The 19,256-nt window shown below is 34.4% G+C and overlaps 1 protein-coding gene across 12 annotated transcripts in view; it reads right to left on the bottom strand.

Annotated features, from left to right (window-relative positions):
- The window catches only part of ANKRD17 (ankyrin repeat domain 17), a 163,790-nt gene that overhangs the window by 118,488 nt on the left and 26,046 nt on the right, over positions 1 to 19,256 (bottom strand). For 4 of the 12 annotated variants that reach the window (XM_067035823.1, XM_067035821.1, XM_067035819.1 and 1 more), the window contains exon 1: positions 13,227 to 13,372. The exons of 7 other annotated variants lie outside the window; for them this stretch is intronic. In XM_067035823.1, coding sequence (XP_066891924.1) covers positions 13,227 to 13,280 — 54 coding nt within the window. In that variant the 5' untranslated portion in view covers positions 13,281 to 13,372. Of the gene's footprint in view, positions 1 to 13,226; positions 13,376 to 19,256 lie in introns of those variants that run through there. One more of the 12 variants, XM_059067182.2, reaches the window with a different exon arrangement.

Raw genomic sequence — 19,256 nt, forward strand, 5'->3', positions numbered from 1 at the left:
TAAAACAAGTTTCAATACATTTAAAAGAATTGAAATCAGAGTACAGTATATTCTCTGACCACACATAATTGGAAACCTACAACACCCCAACATCTTAGAAATAAAATAAAACACTTCTAAATAATCCACAGAACTGTTCTCAAAAATAGTTCATCTGGGGCTTCCCTGGTGGCGCAGTGGTTGAGAGTCCGCCTGCCGATGCAGGGGACACAGGTTCGTGCCCCGGTCTGGGAAAATCCCACATACCGTGGAGCGGCTGGGCCCGTGAGCCATGGCCACTGGGCCTGTGCGTCCGGAGCCTGCGCTCTGCAGAGGGAGAGGCCACAACAGTGAGAGGCCCGTGTACCACACACACACACACAAAAAATAGTTCATCTGAACCACATATGACCAAAAATGACTTGAATGACTATTTTCTCAATTCTCCCAAGGATGTTATATAAACAGTATCATTATACAGGCACAGGAGAAAAGAGATGTCTTAAGCATTAAAGTGTAATTCTCCCATGAAACCCCAGCTGAGAAAGGCAGAATGAGTCAGAGGAAATCACAAGGAAAATTATAAAACATTTATAACTAAGTAATAATGAAAACACAACACATAAAAATGTGTGGTATAACCAGTGTATGAAAAGGAAATTTATAGCTTTTGATACTCACAGTAGAAAAGAAGAAACACTAAAAATGCAAATTATCAATATCAGAATTGAAAGAGGGAAGATTATTACAGATCTTACCATCATTTAAAGAGTACAAGACTGTTATGAACAACTCTATGTCAATTAATTCAACAACTTAGATTGACAAACTCCTTACAAAGAACTATCAAAACTGACAATGAAAAGCTAAACAGCTATATTTCTATCAAAGAAACTGAACTTTTCATTAACAATTTTCCCACAAATAGAACACTAGGCATAGATGGTTTTACTGGTCAATTCAATCATTCAAACAAGCTTTCAGAAAATAGAAGAGAAAGATATACTTCCAATCACTTTATGAGGCTAACATTTCTCTAATACAAAAATGGTCAAAGGTTTTTTAAGAAAAGAAAACTAAAGGCCACTATGCCTTGTGAAGAACAATAATCTTTAATAACATACTAGTAAACCAAAGCCAGCCATATCCAAAAGCGGTCATACATCATGACCAAATGAAGTTTATCCCAAGAATACAAAGTTGGCTTAAAATCCAAGAGTCAATTCATAAATTCACACAATAACAGAATAAAAGAGGAAAATCATAGGATTATTTTAATAGAAACAGATAAAACTCCCAACAATTCAATATCTTTTGAACCTAGGTGCTAAGTTCAGCTCTCACTAACCCACCTTAGAGGTGCTCACAATACATGTTTTGAGTACAGTTGACCCTTGAACAACACGGGGTGGGGGGGTTAGTGGCGCTGACTCCCATGCAATGCAGCTGAAAGTCAGAAGCCTTACAGTAGGCCCTCTGTATCCACAGTTCTGCATCTGAGAACCAACTGTTCAACTGCTTGCAGATCATGTAGTATCAATACTTTAGTATGGATTTATTGAAAAAAAATCTATGTATATGTGGACCTGCCCAGTTCAAGCCTGTGTTGTTCAAGGGTCAACTGTATTATAGTTACATTTTAACATGCTCTTTTTTTGTCTCCATTGATTCTTTTTTTTATTTCATATGTATTTTTGTAAGCCACATAAGTAACTTGGAACAAAGTAGAGAGTTATCAACAAATGTAAAATACCTTATTCAGTGAAATAAACTGAAATGCTTCAACTAAAATATATATATATATATTATTTTTGATAATAAAAATTCCTAGCAAACTAGGGATAGAAGGGAACATCTCAACCAGATAAGAGAATCAAAAAGAGTATAGATAACATCATATTTAATTAGGAAAAACTGAACTTTTCCCCATAAGATCAGGAACAAGGCAGTGTTGTCCACAGATCACCAATTCCATTCAGCATTTTATTGGAGGTCCTACCTAGTGCAATAAAGGAAGAAATAAAAACTTAAAGGCATAAAAATAGGGGAGAAAAAACTGACTTAATTTGCAGTAGTGACCATGTATGTAGAAAATCCTACCATCAAACAAACAAACAATCCTGGTAGAACTAGTGAATTTAGCAAGCCAGTAGGATACAAGGTCAATATATAAATGTCCATTGCATTTCTATATATAAGCAACAAGCAACTGTCAAATAAAATATAAAGAATTACCATTCACAATAATTTTTAAAAAACATAAAACACTTAGGGGATAAAAGACATTAGAATATGCCACCCCAAAATATACCACTTTGGCATAAGGATTATTTTGACTGAAGGCAACTGAGAGGCAGATGCAGAAGGAACTCTATGCCCTACCCCTTTCTGCCTAAAAGAAGAACACAAATTTCCCCTTTGTGAAGTATACCCTCCTGCCCTCTCCCAAACCAGGAAGAGGAGAAAGACTCAATCACTGGAGATGACTCTTTTCACTGGTGATGGCTCCAACTTAAGTCTGCATAAGAAACTTCAATAAATAATCCTTATCTACGAATTAGTTTTCCTATATAGTTACCTTCCTACAATTTACCACCCTAGAAGCCCCAATTCTTTTTCCTTTGGCTAGTCAGGACACAATTTATCATGCTTTGTTAAGATGGCATATGAGCTCCCAAACCTAACTGCTTCTTTGGGTTTCCACTTCTTTTCTATGAGGCCCCTACCATGTGCATGTGTAATAAATCTTCTCACCTGCTAATCTGCTATCAGTTTAATTTGCAGGTCTCAGTCACTGAATCTAAGAGGGTAGAGAAGTTTTTCCTCCCCATACAGGGACAAATTTAACAGAACATTTGCAAGGCCTGAACAGTGAAAACTATACAAAAGTTATGAGATAATTAAAGAAAATGTAAATAAATGGCCATCATGTGGGCCAACATTATGTGAGCTATACAAAATACATTTCTAAATCTGATATAGCCAAGAAACCATGAGTTTGCAACCTCTGCTCTGGATGTTCTAAATTTTATACTTGAAACAAACCAGACCATCAAAAAACTGAGTACTCAGGCCACAGTACTATTTTTTTTAATCCAACTGAATTTTAACAGAAAATCCTTCACTTACACACTGTAGAAACAATATAAAGCTTGTTTACTTTTGGAATGATGAAGATATTTATTACAACAATTCCTCCAATACAGGGGCCCCCCCAAAATTTTTCGAGACCTAAATTACACGAAATATATCAGTTATCCAGATCATGTAGTATGGTTGTGGAGTTTACGAATAAGAAAACCCTCAAAACTCATCAAGTTTCTAATTTGGCTCTGGTTGCTAGTTAATTCAATCTAAGTCTAGTAATTATATGTTGTATATGCATTTCTGTGTACTACTTTTACCTCTGGTCTTCATTTACTAATTCTGCCTTTTGTATTTTTATTTTTTATAATATATACTTTTATAAGCTACTTCAAATTCTTTTGTGGGATGAAATATCTTTTACATAAATACTGAAGTAATTTTTTTAATTTAAAAAGAGCCAAGGTATCCATATTAAAGAATTTAACATTTACCAAGGACATTATAGAGACATTAAAATATTTTACATGTACACAGTCTCACATTACTTTTTAGGAGCAGAAAAGGGTAGGAGATAATCAACTTGAAAGGAAACCTCTTAGAGAAAACCCTAGGGAAGGAGTAGGACTTTGAATAATGAATAGATATTGAAGAGGGTAGCAGGTAAACAATGTAAGCACTAACAGAATATAGAATACAATGTAAAGGCAAACAATTCAGATTAAGTATTGTAAAGATAAAGTTGGGTGGGTATAAGAATGTCAAATAAAAGATAGTTCAGGTGCAAAACTAAGCTTGGATTTGGTTCTTAAATGTGAAGTAACAAAGAAAAACAGATTATAATACAAAGCTTTTGTGAGAGATACACACCATCACCTCAAACTTTTTGTTTAGATGTTACTGAAGCCACTGTCTTAAGAGTTCTAGTTAAGACTTTTATATCTAGAAGGGATCTTAGAGAAACTATATGGTACAATTTAACTTCAGAGATTAAGAAGCACGAGAATAAAAAAGAACTTATTTCAGGTAATATACGAAGACTCTAAGTCTTAGAACTCCAATCTACTGATCACCTGGGTTGATTTGAGTAATGTGATTAACTTTTAGTTCTTCTTCCTCATTCCATGTATATACCTAACCAAAGCTGAGAGTTCAAAGAACTTCCCAAGAGAAAAAGATAGGAGGGTAATTCCATCATTGTATAACTCAAAATAAAATGAGAAACAGGGCTTCCCTGGTGGCCCAGTGGTTGAGAGTCTGCCTGCCGATGCAGGGGACACGGGTTCGTGCCACGGTCCGGGTAGATCCCACATGCCGTGGAGCGGCTGGGCCCGTGAGCCATGGCTGCTAAGCCTGCACATCCGGAGCCTGTCCTCTGCAACGGGAGAGGCCACAACAGTGAGAGGCCGGAGTACCGCAAAAAAAAAAAAATTAAAAAATGAGAAACAAGCATTTACTGAGTTCAAGACACAATGCTAAGTCACGGAAGACACCAAGAATAAAACTATTCACAGAAAATCATATAATAACACTATAAGCTCAAGACAATGAAAAACGAAGCCTATTAAATATGCTCTAGAAATACTTAAAAATCAATGTCAACATAATTCAGCATTCTCACCTATAACACTTTATAAAAGATATATTCTTTGTAATTCATAAAATATTTACAAAATGATGATCTACCTGACAAGATTTTTTTCAAATGATATTTGTAGGGCTTAATCTTAATATTTTGGTGTTTTAAATAAAGTTTCATAGAAGAAAGCAATTTTCCATCTACTATTACCTCCATTTACTTTATTTCATAGATAAAACCAAGAAAATCAGGAAAAAGAAACTGAGAAAGATATTTTGGGAAGATAACAAATATTGTACAAATGTGACAAAATAATAAAAAGGAAAATTTTCCAATGTCTGTGAACACTTAAACACCAGCACAAGTTTTTGGAAAATCTTAACCAGTATTTCCTATGGAACATAAGAATTCAGAAACTGTATTTCTCAAATTTGCTTAAACGGTTCATACAAATATATGTTGATCTTTTTATGATGACAGAGCATAAATTACAAATGTAGAACATGTGACAAAGACTAGGGAAATCGCAACAGGACAAATTCAAGGTTAGAACCAGTTAAGGATAAACGCTAGTTAGACAAATGAGAAGGTCAACAAATGAGAAGGTCTGTAATCAAGGAGTTAGGCTGGTCACAATATTCAAACATCAAATAGAAGAGCAGAATCTAGACAATCTGTAGCAGGAATAAGAAATCAAAATAAAGTGGGCAGCAGGTATCAAAATTCAGAGAAAGAGGCTAAATGATAAAAGGTCTGAGACTAAAGAAGGAATTCAGAGAGCAGAAAACACCAACAAGCAGTCTAACACTGGCTCAACATTGCTCCTCATCTCAACAGTCCCTTGGAATTTGGAGGTTGGGAGAAGAGTTGCAGCACTTAAGAAGTGTAAAGACAGAGATGTGCAGATGTAACTGACCATCTTTTCCTATGGGACCACATGATTTCAGTGCCAATTTCAAAATTAAATTGTGGCAAAAACACAGTACATATGAATACAAGAGGAAAGTATGAAGTAGATTTTATATGACTTAATTTGCTACTATGCAAAGGAATTTGAAACAGCTTAGCCTTTGGATAACCAAGATATATATTATCTTAATCTCATTTTTCATTTTCATAGACAATATAAAATAGAACTAGTCTCAAAGAAAGAACTTCTGTGACTGCATGAAAACCAACTGGCATCTGTGACAGAATATAGAAAAGAAGACTAAAACCTTCAAAAAGAAAAATATTCAAATTTGACAAATACTTCATATACTTGTTTCTACTTGCTAAGATAGGAATATTCAAATAGTTATAATTTATAAAGTCCTTTCCCAATCATTTAGAACTGTAACGTATGACATTTGATGAAATTTATAACCCATTTAAGTTTTTAATTATCCTCACCAAAATCAAGTGTTACGGAATGGTATTCCTCAAGCAAAACCACTTTCTACTTATGTCTAGCTTCTTTCACTCACTATTTCACTCAGGAATCCTCAAAATCCTTTTTCATAAATTTTGAATGACTAATCTAGGGCTTATAATTGTAAAGCAGTATTTAAATTTTTTTCCACAAAATATTTCCCATGTCTTAAATCTGCTACATTGTAGTTGGAAGGAAAGAAAAAGAAACCTAGAGAGAGTGACAAAAGTGATTAGAGAAGTTGGGACTACGTGATAAATTAAGAAATTTGATAAAATGGTAAAAGAAAACATTTTAATCAAATAGACTTAAATCTAAATCTTAGTTTTATGCCAGTACTGACTGTAAACTTGGGCAATATACTAAACCAGCGGTTATTCAGGTATGGTCCACAGGATCCATGGGGATCTCAAGACTCTTTCAGAGGGTCTCTGAAGTTAAAACTATATTTATAATACAGTACTAAAATGTTATTTGCCTGTTTCACTGTGTTGACACTTGTACTGGTGATACAAAAGTAATGGTGGGTAAAACTGCTGGTCCCTTTACAAGAATCATGGCTATATCACGAATCATCATATTCTTCTGTCATGCACTCATAATTAAATGAAAGAAAAAAAAGGTGGGTTTCGGGCTTCCCTGGTGGCGCAGTGGTTGAGAGTCCGCCTGCCGACGCAGGGGACACAGGTTCGTGCCCCGGTCCGGGAAGATCCCACACGCCGTGGAGCAGCTGGGCCCGTGAGCCACGGCTGCTGAGCCTGTGCGTCCGGAGCCTGTGCTCCACAACGGGAGAGGCCACAACAGTGAGAGGCCCGCGTACCGCAAAAAAAACAAAAACAAAAACAAAAGGTGGGTTTCCATTATGAAGCAGTAAAAAGTACTAATTTTTAAATTTTCAACCTTGAGTATATTACTTTTTAATATTCTGTGTAACAAAATGGGAAACATTTCTGCTGCATACCAAGGTACTGTAGTTGTCTCAAGAAAACACTTATATAAATGTAAGCGAAACCAATAGTTTCTTTCATGAACACCAATATCATTTCAAGGAAAACAACTCATTTTCTTTATCATCAGTGATAAAATCAAGCTTTCAAGTATATATTAGAATTTTGGAAAACTTATATCTGTCACCAAAGGTGACAGCTTCCCACTTTTTTACTTTTCTAAGGAAAACAGTGGTGATATTAGCAAATGTTATTATTGCAGAATAAAATGCAGCAATATTTGGAAGTCAGTAAATCAGTATTTTCCAATTGCCAATGTATGGTGCTACAAAATCATGCACCAAAAGATCTATTCAAAACGCACAAAAAACCAGTGGGTTTTAATTGAACAAAGTTCAGAAAATTCATTGATAATGTTTCAGATTACACACTGCAACTGACCTCCAGGAAACTCCCATTTGAGTAGTTTCAGGAGTGGTATCAAAGAAGAATATCCACAATTATCAAAAGGGTTATTAAAATATTCTTCCCTTTTTTTACCCTCATATAAACGTAAGACATTTTCTTCTTAGACTTCCTCCAAAATAATGTATTGCAACAGACTGAATATAAAAGCAGATATATGAGTCCAGCTATCTTCTATTAAGCCAGACTTAAAAGCTATTTGTAAAAATGTAAAATAAGGCCATTCTTCTCAGTTGTTTTTCTTTTGGATAAGTTATTTTTTTATAAAATTATGTTAACATGTAATGACACAATCCCTCTGTATAATAACTTAAATTTTCAACAAACTGTAACTAATGTGCTCAATTTCTATTGCCACCATAAAATTATGTGGGCATCCTATGTACAACATATACCTATCTATCGACATATAGCCATTAGTTAGAAGCGTGATTCCATCCAAGACCAATATTAATCTAACCACTCATTAAACCAAAAGTTATCTCACATACATTTACAAACACCTCCAGAAAGACCTTTGACTTTGCAAATCTGGAAGCTATATATTAAAATCGAACCAATGACTAAGCAGGACTTTCATACTCAGCAAATTTGTAGTGATCAAGTCATTTCACGTCAGACTGAGTTCTTCAGTCAAGGGTCAGAACAGGGCCCCTAATAATTCAGAACCAGGAAAGTGCCAATGTTGCTACATGTATATGCAGGTAATACATGATGTAGACTTTTCCTAATGCACGCTTCACAGCATCCTCCACATTAACCACCGGACTATGTTGGATTGTGGGACCAGTGGCATTTGGATGACCCTGCCTTTACTCTCATGTGAGAGTAATAACAGATTAATTCACATACTTCTAGTTATACTATCTTTTTGCAAGCTGTTTGAAGCCTTTATACTCCACTAAAATATCAGTCTTCTTTAGAGGGATTATTAACTAACATAAGTGTATCTCTTAGTCATCTTCTACTACTCCTATATGTATTCTCCCAAAGTTGGTGTGTGAAAGCAATGTTGCAACTTCTGCCCCTCTGTTCAAGATAGACTTGACATTCAAATAAGAGTATTCATAAAGCATAATATAGCAGGGACATGAATGTGTGTATGCAGAGTATATGTAAGCATATATGTGAGTGTGTTGCATGAAAATACATATATATACATAAGAGTATTCATAAAGCATAATGTAGCATGAACATGGATGTGTGTATAGAGTATATATGTAAGCACATATGTGTGTTGCATGAACACACATATATACATACATATTATGTATTATGTATAACAACATACTGACTGAATTGGTAATGGAAAAATCTTTACAGATAAAAAGATGAAAATGGGATCTAGGGGACTTTCTAGACAGCCTGACATTCATAAATATGCATAACAATTAGATAAGCACAAAAAAGATAACGTAAAGGTGCTTAAAGAAAAATATTTGCGTACTAAAAATTCAGAATGCTAAAACCATGGGTTTCAAACTATTCAGATGAACAAATGAAGTAAAATACTAGTACTCGAATACAAATCTATACACATCCTGAATCCAAGAATGTTTAAATACCAATGACAGACATTCTATCTTCCGAATTTTTACTTTTATGAAGCAAAGTTAGCTGGACTAATAAGCTCATTGAATTTCAAGTGCCTAGCATGTTAAAGATGCTCAATACTGGAGCAAAATTACAAGATTCAATCTGCCCCAAATGTCTAATCTTTCCAAAGCCTCTTAATGAACAGAAAATGTCACTTACATTAATTCAAATAATGTACATATTTAGCTAAACTTTTCTGTCTCCAGATCAAATTGTATTATGTCCTAAGAGTAACTCCAACTCTTCCTAGTGAAAAATGTCACCAGTATTATACTAACTATACAGATACAGAACTTTAGAAATCCATGGAAGACTTACTGAAAAAATATATAAATGATGTGCATTACATAAGCCAATCTAATTTATAGACTAAAAAGAAATATAGGAAGTAACTGTAAAAAGAGTCTACTTCACAGAGATTTTATATCATTACTAAAAATAATTTTTATGATAAATAGCAAATGGACTTCCCCTGTTTAGACAAAAATACACTATTTACCACTAGTCCATAATGGTGACAAATCAAAAGGAAACAATAGTGTCCCTGTGACTCTTTCAAGCTTATTTTATTAAAAACCCTCTGATGTCAAGATAAATACAGAGAAAGAAATGGTTCCATAATAAACCTACTTAATATGTTTAAATCTGACCCTTAATTTAGTTACACCCTAAAGAATTCAGCCAAATCCTCAACCACTGAATCTCTAAGGAACAACGACAGAGATTTAAGGCTTTTAGATTATGTATCACAACCTGTCAAATCAAGTATAGATGAAGCTAGAAACTGGCTCTAGCTGACAAAGAAACAAGATTGGGCATGAGAGTTATTATACTTAACACTGTAAATATTATTTTCAAAAACTTGCTACTTTTTTAAAGCAAAAATATATCAAACGCTATAACCTGAAGAAAGTATTTTGAATTTGATTAAAATTAAAAGATTTGTGAAAATTTCTCATTTCTAAAGCAATTCTTATAGAAAAACTACTAAACATGGTTCAAATAGAAACAATGAAACAAGAATATATAGTAATCAACTTTCTGAAATGACCTCTCACATGTTTTCTGTTTTCATATTTAAAAAGCTTATGTATAAACTTCAGGTTTATATATACAGCACTTGGTCATACAAATTTGGAATATACCCTTCCAAAAAAAAGTTTGGAGGACTTTTTATTCTTACTGATCTGAGTACTAAGATCCATTATTATATATGACTTAGAGGAAGAACATCAAAATTCTAAAATTATAATCATGTCTCAGCAAAAATAACATAAGCAATACAAAAAAAGAGATATTTACGTAGGCTCCCAGCCCTTTTCCATCATCTGTATTTGACTATTTTCCTGAGCATTAGTTAAGGTGGGCAAAAGGAACAGAAACACTTTGACTACTTTGGTTTGGAGAAGAAAATTACTGACTGGATTATTTGCATAATTTAAATAACCAAGTTATTATATTAAATCCATTACCTTGCAGAGCTGAGAAGCAATGATATAAGTTGAAATCAAGCTCTTCCAGTTTTACTAAAAGTTTTAGAAACTTACAGTATTTTACTCAAGATTTTGATGATCATCTAAAAATTTAGGTTAAATACACAGGGGTATACATAATAAACAATCACAATTTAAAAGGTAAACTAGGGCTTCCCTGGTGGCGCAGTGGTTGGGAGTCCGCCTGCCGATGCAGGGGACGCGGGTTCGTGCCCCGGTCCGGGAAGATCCCACGTGCCGCGGAGCGGCTCGGCCCGTGAGCCGTGGCCGCTGAGCCTGTGCATCCGGAGCCTGTGCTCCGCAACGGGAGAGGCCACAACAGTGAGAGGCCCGCGTACCGCAAAAAAAAAAAAAAAAAAAAAAAAATAAAAGGTAAACCATAGCATTATGAGAATTAATCTGCACTAATTCACTGATGATATTGATTTTGTTTTCTTTTTATTAAGACTTAAGTAAAAGCACTTTTTAAAAATGTATGATTCAACAGACCAAGTTACAGTCAAAGAAGAAAAAAAATAGCATGAATTCAATGTTTAATGTAAATAATCAGAAATCTATATAACATTCCAGATGCTCAATAAACAGTCATAAAGATGAAAATTATAGTGACAAACTTCACATATTAGAAGTTTGTTTGGCTCAATATTAGATACAATAAAACTGTCACTGTGACATATAGATGAACTTCATTATTCATTATTAGGTATTTACACAAGGAGCTAACCCGTTAAAACAAATTTTCTAGAAAGCTCACTGTATAAAATATATCTATTCACTTGCAATATGAGGTACTTTGGAAAATGGTATATTTACCTTCAGAGTTAGCAAGTCTATTCTTTTTAAACTTTTATTTTTAGCATTAGGTCATTATGAGTACTTCCAATTTTGGAAAAGAGTATTTTATTAGTAGTTGGAAATTTTTCACTTCTAGTCTGCCGGTAATTGACAAATACTCAGTTAAATAAAATAATATTAAATAAAGAAAAAACTCACTTAGTATGGTTTAATGCGACAGGTGTATAGGAACCAAATTAAGAGAAACTGAAAATTAGGACAATCAAAATTACAGAAGTAAAATAACCTCTGTATACTTAAGGCATAAAACTATGCCCAAGTGGATTTTCCCCAGAAAATAAATAAGACTTCTAAAATCTGTCATATGCTGAAATTTTAAATGACCAAAGAAAATGTCATATAAATTTATTGAAATCTATAAGGTACATTTCTTTTAAAATCCAAAGCAAAATTTTTAACATGCAAATAAAAATGTCCCACTAGAACTTTATAATTAGACTTGTTTAATCTGAACAACTAATAGTCATGTGACCACTGCTAATTATTGAAGTTCCTTGATGAAAGTATATATCACTATTTATAAGATTCACCATACCACTTCTAAGGAAACTCACTAATTCTATCAAAATATAAAAAAGAAAAAGAAAGGAAAAGAATGGAAATTAACCAGAGAATTCAACTCAGACAATAGCTCTTAGGAGAGGGGTAAAGAGTATGTTGGCAGGTGTCTGCAAGGAGCTAGATAATACAATGGAATCAGTTTTCATTCTGCAGAACCACCATGAGACTTGCTTGCTGCAATGTCAGCTCCAAGCATACACTGAGGGACTCCAGAAAATGCTCATTGATCATGCAGCACTTTATAATGCGCATAGGCTTTTTTCTCCTGTTAACCCCGCCTAGCTTCCCTTTGCAGCTTATTCTCCCAAGCCTTCTCCCCCTAACAAATTCTCTTCCTGAAGATAGTAAAATATTTAATGAATTATCTTCACAGTCTAAGTATTAGGAATACCACTCACCATCATTACACCATCATGAAAATTAGCCAGTTTTTTTAATGGGGGGGAACCCTACAACACCCCAAATAAGAAAATGGGATATAAATATCTATATATCTATAAATACAAATATTTGATGGTATATTACATCCAAGGCCAAAACCAATTATAATTTCACTTTGACATGTATTTTCTTGAACTGATTTATACGCAAATAGGTTCTATAACACTGACACAAACAGGAAAAAAAATATAATTTAAAATTCTCACGACTCAAAATACAGATTTTTGTGAGCTCTCAAGTATTAGTTAAATTTTAGTCTTTTAATTTTTAATTTAATAATTTATTTTATAATAAAGTCACATGAAAAACCTAGAAGCATAATGTACCAGCCAAATTAAGCAATTAGATTAATATATATGCTTAATTTTACCCTAGAAACTAAAATAACCAGCTGTTTTTAATAGTTAACTGCAAGCGGAGTTTTAGGCTTAGATATGTAAATGAATTCTAAGACATATGATACTAAACCTACTCAAAGCTGCTTTGCAGACCCCACCTTCTAATGAGTTAATCTAAAGGTCACCACCAGCACAAGGCTTTTTATTAAGTCCGAGGCCCTTTCTTTCTCTTTTTTCCCCTACCAAACATATATCTACAATTTACAAAACATTAGGTTTAAACAAAATAAGGTTTTAGTAATCTTGTAAACTAGACTGGCACATTCTCACACAGAATAAGGTCTGACCGTATCTTGCTTTTATGCTCTGCCTCTCTTTGCTCTCTCCTCTAATCTATTCATCTGTAAAATAATTCCGGCAGATAAGATTTCTTTGTTCAGATTTCAACTTTCATTTCATTTACAAACCTAGCCCTACCTCAAGAATGTCTTCTAGAACATATGCTTCCATTTCAGCCGCTGTCTCCACCATGTTTTATCAAACTGCCATGTTTCTTACTGCACTATGATTAGATCATTGCCAGCAGGAACACTCCTCTGTGTCAGCAAGGGAACAGGAAATGGAATGTTCTATTACATGCCTAAAGCAGCTTAGCTGTTCACTAGCCAGGCATCTACCAAAAGAGCAGGGGGTGACTCACTGTGTATTTTTTAAAGATACAGAAGCTCTATTCCAAAGCAAACTTCTGTCAAGTAATTTCAACAGGCAAAATAAAGTCTCTTATTTTACCATTTCAAATTTTAAAACTCTAAAATTTCAAAAAAGAAATAATAATGTTTTTTTTTAAAACCTATTTAAACACGTCTGGCTTCCTGGTTGAACAAAAGAGGTTGAAGTGGGTTACGTCGCAATTTATCCTTAGTAAAGCCTTGTAGTAAGATTAATGGCTGTATTAAATACGCAAAGAAGGAGGCAAGGTAATACCAAATTAGGAATTTGTTACATCAGGCATATGTATTATATAACACATATATTACAGGTGCTGACTTGAGGGTGCCAAAAGTAATAATTTAATGTAGTTTTTTAATGGTAAACTGGTTTTCTATAAACTAATCTGTTTGGAAATATCTAAGAGAAATGAGATTAGCATTCAACAGATTTACAATCAATGAAGCAAGCCATAACACATCACGGTTATATGCGTTTTCTAGGAATGTCTTTAACTTCATTTACTAACCAAAGAAATGGCCTCCCCCCACCTTATCATAAATACTACAAGAGACTAAAATATTTCAGATGAATGAAATTCAGAAACACTGTTTCTGGATCATTAAATAGCAAATAAAGTAGGTGAGTAACAGTAGAGCTAATTTTATATTTATCACTGTAATTGAGTCTCAGTTTAGTAAAATTTTTTACTTTGTCAAATTTCTTCCTTATATAATATACAAAATGCAATGGGAGAGGAACAATGTTTTGTGCTCTGCAGTATTAACAAAATAACCCTTACTTGTGAGAGTGCCATACAAACTGAACTTGAAGTGATCCCTCAATTAGGTTAACCAATCTAATTATAACTCTAAGGTGAACAGTTCTTCTAGTCTAAATTTTCCTAACCTAACTAGAGAAAGTGAATTTTTTAAAGGAAAGGAAAACGACAGGAAAGACCATTCACATATGGTCAAATCTCAGTGATGATATGAATGGCCTTTCCAGTACTGTCTCCTCAAAGTTATACCATGTTGTAGTAGAAAGATTTTGTAATTCTCTTGGGCCTTAGTTTATTTATCTGTAAAAAGGGATAACATTCACTCAACAATGGATTTTCTATTGTATATCAGAAACTGTCCTGAGTACAGTCAACAAAACAGATAAAATTTCTTCTAAACAGGTTTATAAGAAGATTAAATGAGATAAAGTATCTACTACTCAGTTTCTGATATTTAGGAGACATCCTCACTGTGTCAGGCAATATACAAGTCATTGTTTTTCAAATAAACATGTTATTTAACCCTCACAATACCCTAGGTGACAATAATTCAAAATAATAACATTAATAATTACCTTGTGCTTACTATATGTGATACACCACTTTAAGTGCCTGGTACATATTAACTCATTAAATCTCACAATAATCCTAAAAGAAAGGTAGCTACTATTATCATCTCCATTCTGGAAACTGAGGTACACAGAAGTTAGGCAACTTCCCCAACTTACTCGCAACTAAGCTAATTAAGAAGCTAAGATTTGGACCCAGGTACTTGACTCCAGAGTCTGTCGTCTGAGCCATCTACTATACTTCCTCCAGATGATATGACCCTCATTTTACGGATGAGAAAATCAAGCCGCAGCAAGTACAGTTATATAGCAGAGTTGAGATTCAAACCCAGAATGGTCTGACTTCAAAGGATGTGTGAAATTAATGGAAAACAAATGATATTAAAAATGTTTTCCGGGCTTCCCTGGTGGCGCAGTGGTTGAGAATCCGCCTGCTGATGCAGGGGACACGGGTTCGTGCCCCGGTCTGGGAAGATCCCACATGCCGCGGAGCGGCTGGGCCCGTGAGCCATGGCCGCGGAGCCTGTGCTCCGCAACGGGAGAGGCCACAACAGTGAGAGGCCCGTGTACCACCAAAAAAAAAAAAAAAAAAAAATGTTTTCCCTCAGACCATATACAGTGCTTTCATTTATGTATGAGTGTGTCTGGTATTTGGAGCTTCTCAAACAAAATAATGTCCATTGTTAAGACACAGTTTATGAAGAACTAGAAAACTGATCTTACTATTTTCCTCCTTCCAGCTCAATCTGTTCCATACTTCACATAAACTGCTTCATCCTTAGATTAGGAGAAGTCATCAACGAAGTTTCTGTTTCTCAAACCTTCTTCCAACAGAAGTAATGGTAGATTTGAATTCAAGGAACTCATATGTTCACACATTCTTATTTCCCATAAGCCAAGAACAGGCTTTTCAACTTTGACAAGAAATCAGGCCCCCTAAGGTTCAAGTCAACCAAACCATTCACTGTCTCCTTCCCCCCTCTTCTAGGATTATACGGTGCTTCCCTTATGTTTTCTGACATATACTGTTAAGTTTTTACTAATAAAGATGTGATTATGGCTTTCTTACAGAATTACAGATATTTATATATCATTTATCATGTCTCTCCCTTATGGATCACAAGCTTGATGAAAGTCGGCAATGCTCTATTTGCCAGGGTATGCCCAGCACAGTCTCTGGCACAGAGAAAGGACTTAAGTATTTGTTGATTAAATAACAAATGCATGAATAAAGGAATCATATCCAGTTTTGTATGCTAATCCCTTTTAAATTATTGCTACCACTAGGAATTATTTCTGATGACAAGAAGATGTGTTCTGTGACTATTATCTTTAGGTCATTGAAATAAGATATTAGAAATGTTGAATATAAACAGAATCTATATTTGAGAATTTCTGTAATTCTTTTTAAAAAATATATTTATTTATTTATTTTTGGCTGCGTTGGGTCTTTGCTGTTGAGCGTGGGCTTTCTCTCTAGTTGCAGTGATCGGGGGCTACTCTTCATTGTGGTGGGCGGACTTCTCATTGCGGTGGCTTTTCTTGTAGAGGAGCACGGGCTCTAGGCGCACGGGCTTCAGTAGTTGTGGCATGCAGACTCAGTAGTTGTGGCTTGCGGGCTCTAGAGCACAGGTTTCGTTGCTCCACGGCAAGTGGGATTTTCCCAGACCAGGGATTGAACCTGTATCCCCTGCACTGGCAGGCGATTCTTAACCACTGCGCCACCAGGGAAGTCCCTGTAATTCTTTGTTATACAGCAAAGTAATTATTTATTCTTAATTTTATTTTCTAGTTCTTTTGTTAATATGAGGACCTATGCCACAGCATAGGATACTTTGGGCAAAAGGGTGTGTGAAAGGAGATTCATATAAATCTGCTGTAAGACCCTACATCCTAATAGTAAGCCACTTTCCTTCTAGTTCAACCTCAATTTGTAGGCAAAACAACCTGTTTTCCCATTTGCCTAAAATGGACTTCAAAATCTTTAATTTTCACCTATGGCAAAAGCATTTAAGCATAAATGATAGTTAACCTACTAACAGTTATGCAAACAAACACAAACTAACAGATGTAAGTGACTTAAATCATAAAGGAAAATACTTACTACAATAAGAAGATTCAAACGTCCAAAGTGAAGAGAAAAGCCTCCCATAAAAAGTGGGGGAAAAGGACAGAAGAAGCTTAATAAATACCAAGACTGCATAAAGGAATCTTCTGAAAGTTACAATTTTATTTAGGACCAGCACTGATTTCTTTGAACAAGGAGCAAGAAAACCACACACACACACACACACACACACACACACACACACACAGAAATATGATGACAAGCAAGCAACCCTATTTTGTATGGTTTAACATTTTGTTGATGTTTGTTCCTCCACATAAAACATCTTTTTTTCAATCAAATATTCCTTGTAAAGAAGTTCTGCTCCTATCAAATATTTTTTTTCTATTTAGGGAAAGGCAAGACTTTTCAAAATCCACATTTTCACACAAAACAAGGACAAATAATTGGTTGCAGCATAAATATAATTATTTCACCCTCCTACATAAAAACAAACTACTAGAAAAACAAAATCTGAACCAACTTCACCTCTCAAAATGTGTGAAATGTAGTCATTACTTTATAACATCTCTATTTTTCTCTTTTCTACTTTGTAAGTTATATTTTAGCAGAAGTGTAAAATAGCCTGGACCAAGCATAAGTGACATACATACATTAAAGAGTTAAACAGAATTTAAATTAAAAGGCTAACAAAATCTGGTCAAATTTCTGATACCCTATATATATTGTTAAAATAACTCTATCACCATGAATTTACCTTATATTTCTCCTAAAACCAAATCATGCCACAATATGACTGGGGGTTCTCGATATGTCTTTTTTAAAAAAACTTATTTATTTATTTTTTTAAGTTTTGGCTGCGTTGGGTCTTCGTTGAGGTGCGTGGGCACAGGCTCTAGGCACATGGGCTTCAGTAGTTTTGGCTCACGGGCTCTAGAGTGCAGACTCTGTAGTTGCGGTGCATGGGCTTTGCTGTTCCATGGCATGTGGGATCTTCCCGGACGAGGGCTCAAACCCATGTCCCCTGCATTGGCAGGCGGATTCTTAACCACTGCGCCACCAGGGAAGCCCTCGATGTATGTCTAATGTAGCACAGTAATATTCTTTTCATTACCACTACAGATTACTTTTTTAAAAAAAACTATGGTTTTTATCTGCAAAGTAATACATGTACATGGAAAACATTCCTATATAAAAGAGAATATAGGGAAAAGTAAACCTATCTCTCACCAACTCTTAAAAGCACAACTAGTGTATTCTTCCAGAAATAACCTACATATGTAAAGCATATCTTAGTGTAGATTATTTTTTATACAAATGGAAGCATATTGTACATACTTTTCTTCATCTCCATTTTAAAAATGTAATACTCCATAATTGTTTCAGATTAGTATGTGTATCTCTCTCTGATTGTGATAGTTGCTCAAATTTTCACTAAAAAACTGTACTGTAATTTATTTAATCAGTTCCCTTTTGATGGGCATTTGTGTTGCTTCAACATTTCACAATACTGAAATGAACACGCCCAACAAAAGGGCACACATACTCTGCACATACCTGAATATAACTGTACTGTAAATTTCTTGATGAGTACATGTATTTAAAACTTTATTTAAAACTTTATGTTACCAAATTGCCCTCTAAGGTTGAATTTACACTGACAGTGAATGAGACTGTCTGCTTCCCTACAAATAGTAAGTATTAATGATACAAAGTCTATTAAGAGAAACCCAGATCAGAAATAAACATGTTTTAAAACATGTATCTAGATTTATCCTTACTCTCTCATTTCCACTTTTCAAGGAAATGCAAATGAAAATTACATCTCCTCTCATCTAACTTCTGTCCCCTTAACAAAAAAAATACATTCATTCCCTGACAGATTAAGAATTTATTTACCACACACAAAAAAAAACAAAATAAGGAGCCACAATGCAAATTCTATCTGTATGTATGTACTTGGAGAAGAGAGAAGAATGGTGAGCCAAATGACACTTTAAAAAAATCTACTTCTGTTATATACAAATTCCATCCAGGTTTAATGGACTCTTTAAGCTGTAGAGTTTCTGCTGGAATTTAGTATTATAAAGATCCAGAATTCCTTGGGTATGTTCTTACTAAAATAAATTAATAAAATACTGTTGGGTGTTCATTTGTTTGCCTTCCACATTTATTTCAAACTATTCATTTCTAAAGCATAAATTTCTAAAATAATCCTTCCATCATTATTGGAAAAAAAATCAAACGCAAACTAAGATGAAGAAGATAGGTTTTTATTAACACAAAGAGCACTAAACAGCTTCTATCACAGTTTCTTGACATGTATCCCAGGTCTAATTTTGATGATAATGTTTAAAAATAAGAATGATTAAAACTTCACC

This window comes from Kogia breviceps, chromosome 6 (assembly GCF_026419965.1).
Source record: "Kogia breviceps isolate mKogBre1 chromosome 6, mKogBre1 haplotype 1, whole genome shotgun sequence".
NCBI lineage: Eukaryota > Metazoa > Chordata > Mammalia > Artiodactyla > Physeteridae > Kogia > Kogia breviceps.